This window comes from Quercus lobata, chromosome 5, assembly GCF_001633185.2.
Source record: "Quercus lobata isolate SW786 chromosome 5, ValleyOak3.0 Primary Assembly, whole genome shotgun sequence".
NCBI lineage: Eukaryota > Viridiplantae > Streptophyta > Magnoliopsida > Fagales > Fagaceae > Quercus > Quercus lobata.
The window spans coordinates 83,500,520-83,518,955 of NC_044908.1; the positions used below are offsets into that span (position 1 = coordinate 83,500,520).

General features: G+C 32.4%; 1 protein-coding gene and 1 long non-coding RNA gene across 2 annotated transcripts; one reads left to right on the forward strand and one right to left on the reverse strand.

Annotated features, from left to right (window-relative positions):
- Window positions 1-3,470: 3,470 nt before the first annotated feature.
- On the forward strand, window positions 3,471-6,434 carry LOC115988887. The gene is made up of 3 exons (XR_004091691.1): window positions 3,471-3,545; window positions 3,854-3,890; window positions 6,369-6,434. It is a non-coding gene; the product is annotated as an uncharacterized LOC115988887 (long non-coding RNA).
- Window positions 6,435-13,037: 6,603 nt separating this feature from the next.
- LOC115992007 (probable E3 ubiquitin-protein ligase RNF217) lies at window positions 13,038-15,150 on the reverse strand. Its single transcript, XM_031116043.1, has 2 exons — window positions 14,221-15,150; window positions 13,038-13,215 (listed from the first exon to the last, which is right to left on the reverse strand). Exons 1-2 carry the CDS (start codon window positions 15,051-15,053, stop codon window positions 13,143-13,145), a joined length of 906 nt encoding a protein of 301 aa, XP_030971903.1. The 5' UTR covers window positions 15,054-15,150; the 3' UTR covers window positions 13,038-13,142.
- Window positions 15,151-18,436: the final 3,286 nt, after the last annotated feature.

Genomic DNA, 18,436 nt, shown 5'->3' on the forward strand with positions numbered 1-18,436 from the left:
CCCTTCTGCCCTTCGCATTTCAAAAATTTTCTTCCTTGACATTTGTCGTCTAGAGCCTCGTTTAAAAGTTCTTTTGCGTCTATAGACCTCTTCCGTCTAGAGCCAGGTATTCTCTTCATTCTCGTCTTTAGGTTTTCCTTTTAAGTTTTCTTCAAGATGTTTGAAACTGTCATCTCTTTGTCTAGTAATAGTATAGATAAGGCTATAAACAATTATCATGATTCAACTAGCTATAGTGGCTCCAGTAATAGCACTAGCAATAGTAGTAGTGGGGGGAACACCATGGATGAGGAGTACACGTCTAGTGTTCCTGGAGTTCCTATAGAAGTACTTCAGGAACAACTCAGGACAAGGGCATCTTCTGGGTCTTGAGCTGGCACTTCGACGAGTGTCCCTCCATCTAGTCCTTTAGACGAGATAGAAATAGTTTATAGTTGCGCTGTAGGTATCCCTTAAAAAACAAATGAACAGAGGCTCACCTCACTTAGGACTTGGTACCAGATTCCAAATGACCTTAACCCTAGGTTAGTCGTCCATAGGGAGTGGTGCTGCAACCCTCATTTTGGGATAGGCGTCTATGAGGCTTATCTTTAGGGAGACTTAGGTTACCCTTAAATGCCTTTGCTAGGGAATTACTTGTTAGGTTAGGTTTAGGGGTATGTCAATTTAACCCTAATACATGGAAACTGAATGTCTCTATGCAAGTTTTGTGAAGGGAAGTATTTGGAGGGGACTGTCCTCTTATTATGGATGAGTTCTTCTTCTGCTACAAACCCTCAAAAATTAACCAGTCCCTTGAGTTTTATCAATTTACAGCTAGGGGTACAGATTGTAGATTAATAAAATCCATTATCTCGTCTGATAGAAACGGAAAAACGGAGTTCTTCTTCATCTCTAGTTTTTGGGCTGGGAACCCAGTTAAGATTAGCAGGGATAAATTTACCCCTTACACTAGGGAATTAGGGAACCTTCGTCCTAAAGGTATGTTATTTTTATTTTTTATTTTTTTTAAAATTTTTTAGGTATTATTTTTATCTTTTGTTTGTAATTGTCTAATCCTTCTCTCTCTCTCTCTCTCTTTTTAGCTGTTGGATGACCATTTGTAAGCAAATTTTATCGTAATCGTGTCCACAAAGCTCGTATTTACGTCGACAAGAGTTTCCATTCATTGGTCACCCTTCAACGTCTTGCCGTGTAGGGACTCGGCCTTGAACCAATTGCTGAAGCCATTGCTCACGAGCTCATTATTCGTAGATGTGAGTTTTCTTTTTACTTGGAATTTATTTGAGTATTATTTGTGTTATACTTCTTGGCTTAACTTTAATCATCATTTAAAAAAAATAAAAAAATTTTGGGATGGCAACTATGAAAGAAAATAAGGGAAAAGAGGTGGTGAACGAGGCAAACAGGCCTGAAACTCAATCCCAACTTTGTCCTTCTGTTGGGGACAAAATGAAAACTTTATCCAAGATGCTTGACTTGGGAAACCTTCCCAGTCATCGAGGAAAGAAGGCGAAGCATGGGTCGTCCAAACCAGGAGTTGTCAAGCCTAGTCTCCCTACGACTCAACCGTCCGTCCAAATTTTTGATGTAGACTCGTCTACCCCCGTTGAGATTACTCCGTCCAAGGCCACTGCGCCTGCCTCGTCCCAGCCTTCTCAAAGGATTCCTATGAATCTTGTTGAAAACGAGTATTTGGCTTGGGAACACTCTGAGAAGGTTGCGTCTGATGAAGACATAGCTGCCTATTATGACATGTCTTTAAAAGATTTTGAACATTTTGGTGTTCATAATCTTTTTAAGGTATGCAATTTCATTCTTGCCTCGTCTTTGTCATTTCACGCTTTTCTTGTCTAAAACCATTATTTTTATCACTTCTTATAGGCAATGTCAAAGTTCATCGCAACGTCCAAGCAAGCCACAGAATTGGACAAGACAAGGATTTTGCTTGAGACGAGGATTCAAGAGGTGAAGGATGACTGCAAGGGCTAGGTTGAAGTGGCAGCCAAGGCTACAAACGAGGCCAAAGAAACGCAAAACCTTGTCGAAGAGCTGAAGGCTGACATCGTCGAAAAGGACCCTTGTCTTGATCATCTTCAAAAGAAAAATGATGAGCTGAGCACCCTTCTTCAGAAAGCCAAAGAGGATGTTGTTATGGAGTTCAAAGCTTCCAAACAGTATACTGATCTTTTAGATGCAAATTATGCTGCTGGCTTCGAAGATTTTCGTATGGACGTTGAGGAACGCTTCCCAAAAGTTGACTTCAGTTCCATCAAGCTCAATATTGGTGCTACTAGCTCCCTCCTCCAAACAAGCTTTGAAGATGTCAACATTGAAGACGATGCCACTACCCACCCTACTCAGGACGATCCCACCTCTGGAGATAACCCTTAATGAAGGATGTTTGAAATATATCATCTTTGTAATATTTTTTTTATGAGGTCCATTATTTTGGACCATTTAGATTTATCAAAGTACATTTCTCTCGGGTATATAAAATTTTGAATTTTTAAACATATTCCTTAAATAATGTTAATATAAACATAAACATAAAAAAATGGAAATATATTTTTGACTTTTTTTTACCTGTGTGTGTATGTATATTCTTTTTTTTTTTTTTTTTTTTTTTGAGAAGGTGTGTATTTATATTCAAATTTAAACATGAAAATATGAAAATTATTTTTCAATATTAGAGACACTTAGCTTTTTTATAAATTCAACCATTAAGCATAGCTAGCTAGAGATGCCCTCTTCTTCTTTTTTCAAAACAAGTATTTTTATATATTTATATTTAATTAATTAATTAGTAGTCATTTATAATTAATTATAGAATATTATTGGAATATTATAATGACTTTATTGTTACCAAATCAGGGTTAATTTCTGAAAATGTCATCTCTTTGACATAAAGCACAAAAATAAAATATCACAATTTGAGGGTATGTACTGACACTATCATTCTCAAAGACCTTTCAATTATTTTGGATTCAACAACAATGTTGTATTTTACTATCATGTTCTCTGTAATTAAAATTGGAAGGGGGTTTAGTTGTGTTTAATTTAATAGTTTAATAGTTTTTTGTGTGTAGACCTGCATTAGTTATAAAGAAATTTCCAGTGAAGGAGCTTATCAGATGCTTGTTGAAGATTGTGTGCTTTCACATATAGTCTTCTTATAATTAAAATTCTCTCACTCTCTCTTTCTCTCACTCTCTCTAGAAAGATTGAAAGAAGGTTTTGCAACTCATTTAGTGCTCGTTTGTTTCCACATTTTGAGCCCAAAAAGGGCTTTTTGAAAAAAGCCAAACCTAAAATTGTGTTTGGTTAAGCCCAAAAACGCGGACAAACGCGGAAATTTTTATGGACCTCTAAGGGTCCATAAATGAAAACGCGCACTGCGCGTTTTGGATGGGTTACCGTTGCTATAATAGAATTATGGAAATACCCATTCAATTATTCAGTTCTCTCACGCCCCTCATCTCATCTCTGCTCTCCCTTTGCACGACGCCTCCCATCTCTTCTTTCTACTTTGCTCTACCCTCTTCGTAAGTCTCTCTGCTCTGTCTTTTTTCTTCGTCTTCCTTTTCTTCTTCCTCTTCTTCTTCTTTCTTTCTGTCTTTCCGCGTGTTTATGGTTGTTTGGCCGTGGGTTTGGGTATCGCTATTTCTGTAGTTTTGGATTGCGGTTTGTGTTATGGGTAATGATTTTTCTGTGTGTTCTTTGGGTTGATTTCTCATGGGTATGGGTTGTTTTGATTTGGACCGAACCTGGGTTGATTCTCATGGGTCTGGGTTGGTTTTGATTTCTCTATTCTTTGGTTGATTTCTCATGGATCTGGGTTTTGATTTCTCAGGTACCAAAAACACTGATCTGCTACCAAAAACCACCAGGTACCAACACTGATCTGATTTTTTTTTTTTTTTTTTTAGCAAGTGTGGGAAATTTTTTTTCAGATCTTGCTATGAATGGGTATTGTTCCTTTAATTGTTTAGTTATTTGTTTTTGTTGATTGGAATTTACGGTGGTTTGAATCTTGCTATGAATGGTTTGTAGACTTGTAGCTCATAATTCTAATAGAAAAAAGAAAAAAGTTTGGGTTTGGGGTCTGAAAATTAGAGGAGAAAATTATCGTTGAAAGCTTCAGTTTTTCCATCATCATTGTGAAAATTATCTTAGCTATTATAGTATAATTTATGTATAAGCCTATTTGTTTAGGAAACTAGATACTTTTGATGTAAAAAACTAAGGTTGTGATTGTTTAGTTTAGAGCTAGAATTGCGAACCTAGTTTGATATGCTGCATCCTTGCACAGACTTAAGTGATTCACTCTTAAGAAATGTTTTGAAAGTTATGCTTGGATTTGTTTTATGTGTTATAGCAAAGCAGCACTGCTTTGAACTGTATGATATGGATGCGTGCTTCGATGACTCTTAGGTTAATTGCTGTATTGCAAGGGTTGCTTTTGTTGCAGTTGAAGTTCCAGTGGTTTCTGTTATTAAGGTTTAGAAAGGCCAATTTAATGAAGAAATGTCACATCCAACACTTATATTTAATTTGTTTATTTTCATGAATTTCAATTAGCTTAATTAATATAGAATTTTTTTGCCTTTGAATAAAGGACAAGAAATTGAGTTCAATCCGACCTTACCCGCTGCTTCCATGGATTAGATCCGGGTTCAATAGTTTTCTTCACAAGTACGTCAGAGACATTTTCGAAAACTTTTTCATTTAATTATTTGTCGTTCCAACGAGAGAAGGCCTGGTTACTAGATTTTGAAGGATTGACGCTGTGATTGGTCTTTTTGAGTAAGTGAGTGTGAGAGATAATTAACTTATAAATATATTTTGGACAAAACAAATAATCTAAGGTAAAGTCTCCTTTAAGGCCTTTTAAATTTTAATTCTCTAATGAAATAGTATGTATGTTTAATGTGGCAGATAACCGAACCTAACCTAGAGCTGGGTAAGGGTATAGCCTAATCCTTGTGCACTAGTGCAAATTTGGCCGGCTAAATTTAATCTATAGGTTTATAGAAATGAATTTGATTGGGCAGTTCAAATTCCAATCTCTTGTTCTCACTGTCACCTGGCTTTATTTGTTTCATGTTTGTGTAAAAATTTCACCTTAATTACTTGAGTTTTGATAAATGAAATAATTAAGGAGTTATATCTTGACCCATTTTCTAATCCAAGCAATATCTAGCTAGCAAGCACCTATCTCCAATTGTCATGTCTCAGAGAGAACAAAGCCTAGTGTGGCAATGAATTGAAGACAGAACTCAGCTTTAACAACCAAGTTACAACTGGCTATTATTATTATTATTATTATTATTATTATACATATCTCAACAGATGTTTATTACATTTGCCTACTTCTCATATTGCCTTTAATTATGTCACGAACTATGGTTTGAGCAAGTCTCTGCATCTCCTAATTATATATCTTGTGCTTCATATCTTGTGCTTCATAGTTGAAGTTCCAGTGGATCTATTTGGACAATGTTGGGTGTTATATGCAAGGAAAGGCAATCATGTAACTTTATTTTGTTACTAACATGAATAAATAGTGAAGCCAGCCATCTAGGATTGAGCTCTTTACAGTCTTTTCATATCTTTTTTCTCCTTAGCTTGTCAACAATTTATGTTTGGAATTTGCATTTTGTATGAGCCCTGAAGTTTATAAGATCTATTAATTTATCTTTTCTAGTCTGTCATAACCTGAATTTCCATAGTTTTCTTATTTTTCAAGTTTTATGGCTCTCTAAGTGTGCTGCTATTTGTCATGGTGCTTGAGTACAAGAGTGCATCATGTATGTGGCTGCTTTTGCTAGTTTAGCAATTCTAGGTTCGCAATTCTAGCTCAAATAGATACTTTTGCTAAGAAAATGTGTCCTTGGCCCTGTTCTAGTGTTTCTCAGCAACCAAATAGTGGCAGTGATTGGTTAGAATTGTAGAGACAAAGTTTAATAATGATTAGTTTTTTTGTTTGCTTGATTTTGTTCAATATTGGAAAGAAAATGATTGTTAAGTCAGAGTTAATATTAGTTTCTGCACTACTAGTTAATCAAATTATAACATCAGTAGGGACTAGAGAGAAGGTGGAGGTTTCAAATATTAATAGTATTGCAGTGTTTTTGTATTGTATATAGGCAGGAGGATTGTTTAGTTGTTTTTGCCTGTGGATGACAATGTGTATTGAGAGATTTGGGGAAATTATTGAGTACCATCTACTTATTTTTGTTTAGATTTTGTTATTATTTCCGGGAATGTTCAGTTATTTCTGAAAAGCCTTTTTCTATTGTAACTACTCATTGGCTTGTTTTTATGGCTTTGCTAATATGCTTCAACCTCACTGGTTAACTTTATAGATGGATAAAAACACAACTTCCAACCCCGAGGCAAAAAAGGCTAGAGCATAATAGTGAAGCAGATAGCAGTTATGAGCAAAACTCAGGATCTTTAACAGACCCTGCGATGGTGGTTCTTCGTGATTCCATTGCTATTTCCATTTGGGGGGATAATAATTAGTAGTTTTTTTTTTTTTTTTTTATTTTATAATATCATGTAGTACAATTTAAACTTGGGTTATTGGTATGTATTTTATCATCTTTTTTACATTTTTGTGTTGTACAATTTAAACTTGGGTTATTGATATGTATTTTATATGTTTTTACATTTTTATGTAGTACAATTTAAACTTAGATTATTGGTGTATATTTTATCATCTTTTTACATTTTTATTTTGTGCTTCATGATGATGGAAATTATTTAGATTTAATTAATATTAATAAGAAGTCATTAATAGTAATAACAAATAATTATGACACTAAAAAAGAAAAATTGCCCAAACATTATTAAAATAATACCAATAATATATTATTATTATTATTATTATTATTATTATTATTATTTAGTAAGTATATGAAATAGATGATTTAATAAGTATAATAAACTTGCTTCAAAAAAAATAAGTATAATAAACTCACATCCAAAAAAAAAAAAAGTATGAAATAAATTCCCTTATATACATTGTCCTTTTTGGTAATTTATCCCTCAAACTACCACTTTTATAAATGCTAGCCAAACACTCAGCTTTTTCATTATGCACTTTTTAACAGCTTTTATCAAACACTCAGCTTTTTGAAACTCCACTTTTTCATTATGCACTTTTAACAAAACTCCATTTTTTCATTATGCACTTTTACAAAAAGCTGAACCAAACTCACCCTTAGTACAACACATTTCTTACACGAAGCCAATCTAACCAAAATTTAACTATGTGCTCAAGAAGGCATTCGGAAAGCAAACATATGAGATCGTTTTATATTTCATACTCGAGAGGAAACAATGATAAATTGTTCCATATGATTAGTAATTTCATTAATTCGGGATATTAGAAAATATAAGGTGTATGATTTTGTATTTAAAAGTAGCCACATTCTTCATCTCCTAAAAACTGCTTACCTGATTTGATCACAAAAAATGATATATGAAGAATAAACTTTTAAATTAACTTAGCACATTCTTCTAAAATAATTAAACCTAAAGCAACACCTGAATTGATGAGTTGAGAATTCATGGAGAGCTAATCTTAGCTACATTGAAACTAACCAAAAAACTATTCTTCAGCTTTAATTATGACTATGAGGCTAATGCCATTTAGAATCATATTTCAAAGATAACATTAAATAAAACTACCATTAACAAAAACATAAACGTAAACAAGAACATACATATTTTTGTCATATTTTGTGCAAACAAACATTCATTATTTTTTATTCAAAAATAGGCATGGGAATATACGAAAATTTATTCCATCAATATTTTATTAACTAGACTATTTATAAATCAATTTTGATAGGATAGGCCAAGAATGTATTGACCCCTTTTGGTAAATTAATCAATTAATTAGCCAAGTGAATTAATTAGATTTAATTACATGCAATAAGCATGATAGCACAAACAAATCATCAACTAAGTTAAATGTAGGAGAAAATAAATTTGACACAGGTGATTTGTTTATGAATGAGCAAAACCACTGAGGCAAAACCCCACCAAGTGAATTTAAGGTTACCATTCCCAAGAATCCATTCTTATCAAAACAAGTGGTTTCAAGTAAAAGGAATCCCTGTACCTAATACCAACCTACAGTTGACCCCTTACCCTAATACCCAATTAGACTTACAATGCAGTGACAATCTCTCCTTTCAATGCACAGCACCTAGTACGTGGCTAACCAATCGATGCACAGATCCAACTTGAGAAAGATGTTGGCTGCAAAGTTTTTCAGTTCATCCAACGATGAAGATTAAGAAACTTCTTAGTTACAAAACCCCTGGCGCAAAGACACAACAACTTCTACAAAGAATATAATGAACTAGGGCAAATTCTATCTCCGGTCACAATTTGCATGCACAATCAATTTGTATTGAGTTGCATCACTTTGCATCACCTTTGATGACCTTTAAAATAATCCTTATATACGTCTAGGGTTGTGAGAAAAGAAACCCTACACAAATATACTTGTATATGCATGAAATCAGATCTAGAAATCTAAATTTCATAATTCTCGATAGATATAGTTTCTGTAGAGTTGCTATCGAGCATTAGCATTAAAACTCAATAGAAATGAATCTGTCGAGTTTTAATGAACAACTCTTTTTCACTTGTTTCTTGGACAAATTTGCATGGCTTCAATACTAAACTTAAATTCTTGTTCCTTGAAGTACTAAACTCATCCTAGATCTATCCAATTACAAGTAAAATGCATTTTGTCAAAGAATTAGCCAATTTACATAACATATGTCTCTAACAATATCCACATAGCAATTCGGTATGCTGTAATAGCTCCTGTAATGGAATAATTATTCATGTGTCATAGCAATTCAATCATTTGGTTGCATCTTTATTACATGGATTAGTTATTACATTGGAATGACTATTCTTTAAATTGAAGAATAGCTATTCCTCTTTAAAATGGATGTAATAGCTATTCCTTAGTATATATAATAGGTTTTAAAATTAATATATTTTCAAAAATATAAAGTTTCCTTATACATCATCTTTTACAAGCTTTCCATATGTAACAACCAAACTTATGAATAGTAATAGCTATTCCATTACAATGTCTTCTATTCCCAATAATAAAGATTACCATTCCTAATGTAATCTACATTCAGTGTACCAAACGTACCCTAAGTTTTAGTCTTTGAACTCTAAAAACTTCAACTGTCTCTCCAAATCATAAACAACTATAATTTTGTGAAGGAAAAAAAAAAAAAAAAAAAAAAGATGGTGGGGGGTATATTCAGTTTTATACTTACTGGTCACAAGACTTGTAAAATGCTATTATTTTTGTTATTATATATTATCCGATTCACATAGAGATTAAGATTCTCCTATATCAAGTGAAATTAACGAAATAATTCATAATTCAATAATACTTCCTTTCTCTTTACTTTTACCCTCTCACTTGCGTAAATGATAGTGCTTGTATATTTAGTGGAAAAAGGAATCGCAAACCTTGCTAGTAAACAATTCATAATTTCATTATTGGATTTTAAGTTTTCTACCAATCCTAAGGCATATAAACAAAATGACATCTTGTAGCACTCCTTGTGTTATGACTACTAGTAACTTGGAAAATTGCGTGAATTCTTTGGATAGGATCAACATTAATGTTTCTCCAATTTTTTTCCATTAAGGAGATGCTTAGAAGAACCATAGTGGTTTTGCAAAATGGTATGTATCTTTGTGGGGGTCAAAACACTTTTGGCTTGTTCTAAACAAAGATTCTTGATCAAGACAACTAATTTGTACAAAGTGGGTGAGAAGACTCCACAATGGGAAGACTAATTAAGAAGATGGCTAAAGACAAAAAGTGATTGAATCATACGTTTTATATATGATGAAAGAGATGTTCTCATGGTACATAGAGGGGTTCTAAGTGATGAATCCAAATGAAAATTTCTCTCTCTCTCTCTCTGTCTGGATCCCCCTTCTTGTTGCCCTCCCCCTCCTTTTATACCCATTTCCTCTCATCATCCAGTTGTCTTGCACTTAGCTAGATTTGGGGGATACTGTCCCATCATCTTCTTGCCCTGCCATTCCTTGATCATAAAGAAATACTTTTGGGAGTGTTTCCACTGTTCAGGTCAGTCATTCAGCATTTAATGTGACTGACATTAGGTGTGAGGTCTCATTAATGCGGAGGTGATTGTTACGTTAGGCTCTACGTTTTTTTCAACGTGTTACTCGAGAGAAGTGTGTGCTACAAGTTGCCCCAGTCAAGAGAGAAAGTTGTTCTTCAGACAATCTTTATGATCTTAGGGAAAAGGGATTTTTGAGATTACCTTAGTAATGAACCCTATTGGGCCTCGGGAAAAGTGGGTATCACGGGCTACCTCGGTCGTGGGCCCAAATGGCCTCTTCTACGAGAACTCCCTTCTATCTCTTGTTGGACTCTAGGCTGGGTCCACTCCTCAGATTTATTTCTCAATTTTTAGTCATTGGGCCGAATTTAGGTCCACCCCATCCCCACAAGCTTAATTAATATCAAAAATTTTATTATCAAATGTTTTTTTTTTTACTTCACAATGAAATTTCTAATACTATATACTTCATATCAAAAATTGAAATTCCATACTTACCAAGCATTTGTGGGCTTAAATGTGTTTTATTATTTTACATTCAAATTTTAATTTTTATTAGTAGTTTAATGAACTATTACTTACTATAAAATTTTATAGATAAATAAAAATCTGTTAGTCTCAACATATTATTTAAATAAAAATAATTATATTCTCATAGGTATATAAAATTTTGAATTATTTTCTCAACATATTATTTAAATAAAAATAATGCTAACATAAACAAAAAAAAATATTTCTTTTGAATTTTTTTGTACCACTACAAATATATTATTTTTTATTTAAAATTAAACATGAGAATATGAAAACTATTCCATCAATATTTGAGTTACTAGGGATATTTACGAATTAATTTTTTTTACCATGATTGTAAGAGATGCTTGAGGTTTTAGAGCTTTTAATCATTGAGAAAGTGTAGCATCTCTCCTATTTATACTAAAACTATCATTTTTGAAAATGAATTAGTGTGTCGACTAATTATATATGTATGTATTTTGAATTTTTCTTAAGTTATGAATTAATACACAACTAACTTGTAACCTCATGCATATGCAAGAGTACAATTTATAATATGCAATTAGATGCACTTTATAATTCATACATAAGCTAAAATATGGTCATTATTATATTTTGAAAAAGACCTACAAAAATAATTTTTAGTAGAAAATGCATAAATTTCATGCTTGAATATTTTATTCTAAGAACCCACCAATAAACAATGTTTTCCTCCATTTCTATCTTCCAAACCAAAACAACTTCATGGATTTTTTTTTCGTTTCTCTTTTCTTTCCTCTCCCCTCTCTTCCTCCATTTCCTTTCCCTTCCCTTTACCTTGCTTTTGCCAAACACAGTGTAACATTTTTTGTTTTGTATGCATTAATATTTTACTATTTTAAGGGTTTTGTTAGTGGAAAGTTTACAAGGCATAATCTTGACTCTTATATTATTAAAGAATGGTTAGGATTTTAAAAACTCTATGTAATAGAGTTTCCCAGGAACTTTGGAGGGTCTGGATACACACATGTCTAGCTTAGACCCACTTGTCCACCCTAAAGAGTGGACGATAGGAAGAAAGAATGAGCCTCTATGCATGAGAATGCATGATTCTTCGGGAACAAAGGCAGAATTCACATAGAATTAGCTCACCATCTTAAACGCTTTGTTTGAATTGGGCAAAGGTGAGAGAAAGGTAAAGAAAAGGAGAGAAGGGAAGTCATTTTCCTTGTTTATTTAGATGAGAGAAGAGAAAAGTGGGTTGATTTGGAGTGATTAAATTTCCATAAAGGGAAAGGAAGAGGAATTTTGGGGTTATTTTATAATTTTTATTATAAAATTACCAATCTACCATTCTATTCTTCTTACAAATCATATCTTCATGGGTATAAATGTAAAAACAAATATTTTCCGTTTCATTCTCTTTGAAAACCAAACAAGGGAAAGAATTTGTTTTCTTTTTTTATCCTTCCTACATCCAAACACACATAGATGAAAACATTTTCTCTTTTCCTTTTCCTTCCCTTGGTGTTTTCTTTCATATTCCCTCTCCCTAGATGCCACCAAACATAACCTAAATGAGCACGACTCTAGACATCCGCCCATAATCGTAGTCATGACACCTTCCGTGCCCCACTTAGAGAAAATGGAGGAAATCTTGGTAGTATGGTCAAATGGTTTGTATATAAACTCATACCAAAAACTACCATGCAAAGATATAAAGAGAAATTCCAAGAGACTTTTATGTTTGAGATTTTGATATTAAATAAGCTAAATTAAGCATTGAAAGAGTTTTGGTCAACGCCACACCGGGGCATTCTTAACTTCATTCTTAACTTCGTGAGTTTGTCTCTCTCATGCCTTCTATAACTCATTTGAACAAGTTAACCACTAAGATTATTTGAAGCATTAACATATATCAAACTGAATTTTAAGTTCACCTAAACCAAACTGAATCTTAAATTCAAGGTTCGTATATAAGTATAGAAAAATAACACAAACATGAGCATTAGTACAAGAACACTCTTATAAGTTTCCCACCATCAAAGAAATAGAAAATACACACACTACCCCTTTTAGAATGCATACAACATGCATATCCAAAGTTACGCAAGCAGCAACTCCCCAAACGGCAAAAACACTAACGCACCAAGATCCTTCAATCTCCGATCATACGCCACACAAGGACCACCTTAATTCAACCGTTGACGTGTGTTGATTTTGATCTTTGACTTTGCATTCAACTTCATTTTTAGCATAGATTCTGATTTTGGAGTTATTATTTATGTATAATAGTCCAAGAGGCTAAGAATAGTGTAGAGTGAATTCTCAATAATTAATGAGAAGAATTTGAATAATAGATTTATATGCAAATTTGAGCATTTTTCTCATAAATTAACCAAGGATAAAAGCAAAATAAAGAGGTAATATATCCAGAGTTTCCAATACTTATAGTACAGTGCTTGTGATAACATCTTCATTATGATTCATTCTAGACATTTAATCTCTCTGGCAACCACCGTGATCGCTAGTCCACTCAGCTCCACATCCATAGCAGAACTGGGAAGTACACCTGCAACCAAATAAACAATTGCTTTTGCTTATAAAAAGAACTTCTTGACTCATTATAATTACATCAGCTAAAACCCGTTGAACACTTTGGGCATCTCAAAATCATAAAATTATGTAACACATAAGAGGGCTAATTAATTGAACAAGGCATCTAATTTTATTGTCCCTCTCTAGCCAGAGCAAAATGATAACATTACTCTGCCCCAATGTATATATTTTAGATCTTATCACACAACCAACTTAATAGGCATTGCTATGCCCCAATGTCTTTGTTTAGATGTTATCACTCAACCAACTTAATAGGCATAGATACTCTTACACTTGTTTTTCTACATCCAATTTCATGTTTTAAAATGTGGATATTTTCGTATCAATTATGGATATTGATATAAATGAGTGTAAGAGAATAGTTTCCCTCAATAATATGGGTACTACTACTACACACTAAGAAAATGCTAATTATTTTTCGCATGCTAAGTTATATACTACCCATACACACTCTAGCTGAAATCATGATTGAAAACATGATTTTAGTTATTATTGTGAAATGGTGAAATCATGTTTTTGAAAATACAATTTCACAATTATAACTAAATTTCTCATTCACACAATTTGTAACTATCACTAAGCCTAAGGAAAATAATCAAGGCCTCAAAGAACTCTAAACACATGTTAACAAAAAAAAAAACAAAACCAACATAATATACAATTTTCTACTAATTAACATCACTAATATATATAAGGTCATTCTAAGCAAATACTTAATGTGTAATTATGTAAAAATTACATGACAATCCTAGTTTTAGCTTGTTCAACTGGTCTTGTTATCAAATAGAAAAAAGTTGGTTCAACTGGTCTTGTTGTCCTAGTCTTGTTATCAAATAGAAAAAGTTTTGAATGTGGTCTATGCTAAAAATAAACTAATTGGTATTTTATCTTGATCTCATAGACATCAAATCCGATTGTAAATATAAAAAACGACATGATAGTCAAGATCAAAACTGACCTGCAAGTCATATGTAAACAACCTTCAGTCCTTTCCACAAAATATTTGCAATGGGGACACCTCCTCCATTTCTTCTCCTTAACAAGCTCCCTCAACATGAGATCATCCCTCCCTCTCTCATCCTCGTTCAATCTCTGGAACTCTTCGCAATCCACCCCTGAATGCCAAGGCACATAACACACCGCACAGAACAATCTATGGCAGAACGGGCACTCTGACTCCCTAATCGCTTCTCCTTCTTCATTATCATTCAGCAACATTGCTGAACAATCCTTGAAAGGACAGTAAAACCTCTGGGAACCAAACAGCGCTTCACATAGCACCTCGTCCCACTTGTCCAACACGTCTTTCGGAAGCACTGCCCTGCAAGCATCGAATTCTATGACACCCTTGCAGTCCAATCCAGGGCAAGTAACAGTGGTTATGCTCTCTTGGATCTTTGTGGAAACGTGTTTGCCAATGCAATCAGAGCAAAATGAGTGGACACAGCTCTCAGTTTTGAACATCTGGTCACTATCTTTCCTTTCCACACAAATCTCACAGAAGCTATGTGATGATTCCCCAGCTTCTTTTGCTAGCTCTGGTTCCGGGGATGGAAAAATTGCTTGTATTGTTGGCGTTAGCGATGACATTGATGGCAATAAGGTTAAGGCTCCATTGTTGGCCAATTTGGAAGTGATCACAGAGCCCATAAGGGCCTCTTGGAACTGCAACTCTTCTGCATACTTCTCATCAGATACAGGCAAAATCGGATCTTCTTTTTCATCAAACACTAGTGAGAAGTAGGAATCATCTACCTGTACAAGATCGAAAGAAGCTGATTCTTGTGCCATATTACAAATTCTGAGTCAATGATCAGCCTCTTAGTCTTTCTCTTTACTAAGGAGAAAGTGTGTGTGGGGGTTTAATATAATGGAAATGATATTTACTTTAGAAGTAACTTCGCTTGGAAGAAGTTATTTCTTATTGGGCCGATTGGGAACTCCCTCATTTAGGGGTTTAAAATTTAGACTTTTGGACTAAGGCAGTAAGGCTAACTAATTGACAAGGAAAAAGATAAAGCACAGAGGAATTAAAAGGTGAATTTTCAACTTTATCTAACCCAAACTTTTTTTTTTTTAAATTTCAAAATTTATTTCATTTTATTTTATTCCACTTTTTCTATTCTTATTCCTAAGCCAATCGCAAAAGTCCTAATTGGAACAAGAGGAACAACTTTCTCGTACACTTCCTAGAGAGTGACACAAAGTGGGAAAAAAAGAAAGAGCAATGGAATCAATAATTTAAGACTTCTTTTGAAAGAAAGAGAATTCAGATCCTGTTCATGAACCCCCGATGAACGGCTAGCCTAACTCGGCCCAACCAAATATAAAAATATAAAAATCGGCCCCTCGCTTCCTCTCACCTTCCAACTTTTCTTCATATATTACATGCCTTTATTTTATTTTATTTTACTTTTTAGATTTTGTTTTAAGGAGTTAGATATATATAAATAATTATTATGGATTAAATGGTTTTGTTAGTTTCAGTGCTGCTCTATGTATTTTGAGGCAAATATTTTATAATTAAAAAAAAAAAAAAAAAAAAAGCATTTTGGGGCCTAAAGCCCTAAAGTGAAGACTAAAAAAAAAAAGTTTTTTGGTGAACTTTTTTTTTTTTTTTTTTGGGGCGGGTGGGAGGGATTTTTATGTTTTTGTTGATTTGTTTAGTTTAGTTGACAGAGAAAAGGAGGAGGGAGAGATTTCAACTTCCAGATTACAAAGAATTTATCTTTTCTGTTTTTTATATATCAAGTATAATTCATTGGCATCCTTTTCCCCTCTTTTTTTAATTTCTTAGATGTTTGTTTTCCTTATGTTTTTTAAATTATAATTTGCAGTTTAATTTATTCATTTTATATTATTAACCTTTTTTTTCTCTTTTTTGGGAATCAAAGAATCAAACTAATTGTTTGAAATTTGAGGGCCTTCCGCAATTTGGGGCCTTGGGCAATTGCCGAACTCACTTAAGGCAAGAGTCAGCATTGTAACTTAGTTTTTAAATAGATCCTATCTACTTATGGTAAATAAAGATATGTTTCTTTATAAAATATATATCATATAGTGGATATAGATTTGTTCAAAAAAACAACCTATCAATCTTAAAATGATAAAATTAAATAAAATAAAGGCACAAATGGAAAGGGATATGTCTTTTTGTTATCGTGAAAGTTGTTGAATTTCTTTTAGGTACATAAACCAATTTCTTTTTGTGACCTAATATTTTCCGGCAAAAATATATATTATTAGTTTTTTAGATTTTTATTATTTGAAAAACATGAAAGTTACAAAACGATGTAGTATTAGGAGCATTTAACAACAATCTACTTAATGGAGAAGACGGAATAATTGGATTGAATGAAATTGAAGTTAGACTACTGAAATAAATTTTGGGTAAAGTTAGTGAATAAAATTTTTAATTTAACCCTAAAAATAGTGAAATCATAATAAATTATACCCATTTTGATGACTTTTTATTTCTAATACCATATAAGATACCAATAAAGACTTTAATAGCTAAAATGTGTTCCTAAAAAAATAGTGATTTTTAGGCTGTACTTTTGTATAATGTGATTGCATAATCATTTAATTAATTTGAAAGCTTTTTAAATGCACAAAAGAGTGAAAAAATTTTAATTTATAGTCGCCAATCAGGATCCAGCAATAGAAAAGGCATTAGTTGAGATGAAGTCAGACCGTGGCATGGATTATGCACTTGGCATATGATGCAAAAGGCATCAAGCACTTGGGAAATTTGTTGAAGGATCGTTATTTGTCTTTGAGACTTTAAAGCTTGCATGTATGAGTATGAGGATGATCACATTTAGAAGTATCTTTTGAAGATAATATTTGAATTATACACTTGGCATACGATGCAGAAGGCATCAAGTGCTTGGGAAATTTGATGAAGGATCATTCTTTATTTTTTTGATGAAGAAGGATCATTCTTTATTGTCTTTATTGTCTCAGATAAAGTTATCACCATATCATACCTAGCTGTTACCACTTCACTTGCATTAATAATAATGATTGACGCATGTGAATTTGTCAACTATTACATTGAAAAGGAGTTTTGTAGCCTATACTTTGATTATTATTACTCTCTGCGTTTCTAAGGAAGTTCAAGTTCCTTATTATGCTCATTTATTATACACTAGAAAAAGTTTAGAAACACAAAATTTCACAATTTTTTGTTATAATTGTGACATGAGAGTGAGATTAATAAAAAAAATGACAAATTTATGTGTAAGTGATGGTTAATTACTTATCATCTGTTATCTTAGAGTTGTGATAAAAAAAATTATAAAATAATCTGTAATCTTAAAACTATTCTTACTACTGTAATAAAATAAATTTATTTGGTACAAAATTTTATAATTTATATATATTATAATTATTTTTAAAAATTTTGAAATATCTTAAAATGGTACTTTAAAATTGACCAATACTAAAATAATAAGTTCTATTAGACAAACCAAAACAAGTTTCAAAACGAAATAATGACATTTCCCTTGAATGCCCACTCACGTCAGCTAGTTGCAATAAATGTTGTGTTAGTTGGTGTCTCTAGCGTCAGTCAAAATGTCAAATACGAGGAGAAGGAGTACCGGTAAAAAAGAGAAAATGTGTGAAGATAGGAGCATCTGGGAAATAGAAAAAGGTAGAAGTAAATATGGTTTGACATTGGATAAAATTTGATTAGACGTTGACATAATTTTGGCAGGTGATAAAGAGAGAGAGAAGAGGGGAAAAAAAAAAAAGGAAAAGAGACAGTTGTTTGGTATATGTATTTAAAAATTAAAAATTATTATTTAAAAATATTTATAAAAATATTATATATAGATAAAAAAATGTGTAAAAAATGTATAATGTTATTTAAAAACTGAAAATAATTATTTAAAAATATAAACCAAACACCTCTAAGTCTCTTGGTAAAAAATATTTTTACTAATTTATTTTATTAATTAGTTTATTTTTACTATTATTTATAAATTTTATTATATTTTTTAGTATTATTTATGAATTTTATTGTACTATTTTAGTTAATTTTTACTTTTATCCACAGTATTTTCAGTAAAAAAATTTTAACTTTAGCAAAATAAATGAATATCAAACAGAGTCTAAATAACACAATTTTTGTAATTTAGAGCATGTTTAGTACTGTTATTTAAACAATA

Excerpts from the sequence above, each read along its gene's own strand:
- LOC115992007 (XM_031116043.1), bottom strand. The coding sequence starts at position 15,053 with ATGGCACAAGAATCAGCTTCTTTCGATCTTGTACAGGTAGATGATTCC. Across the intron at positions 13,216-14,220 it reads TGTTTACATATGACTTGCAG|GTGTACTTCCCAGTTCTGCT; the intron begins GTCAGTTTTGAT and ends ATTTGGTTGCAG.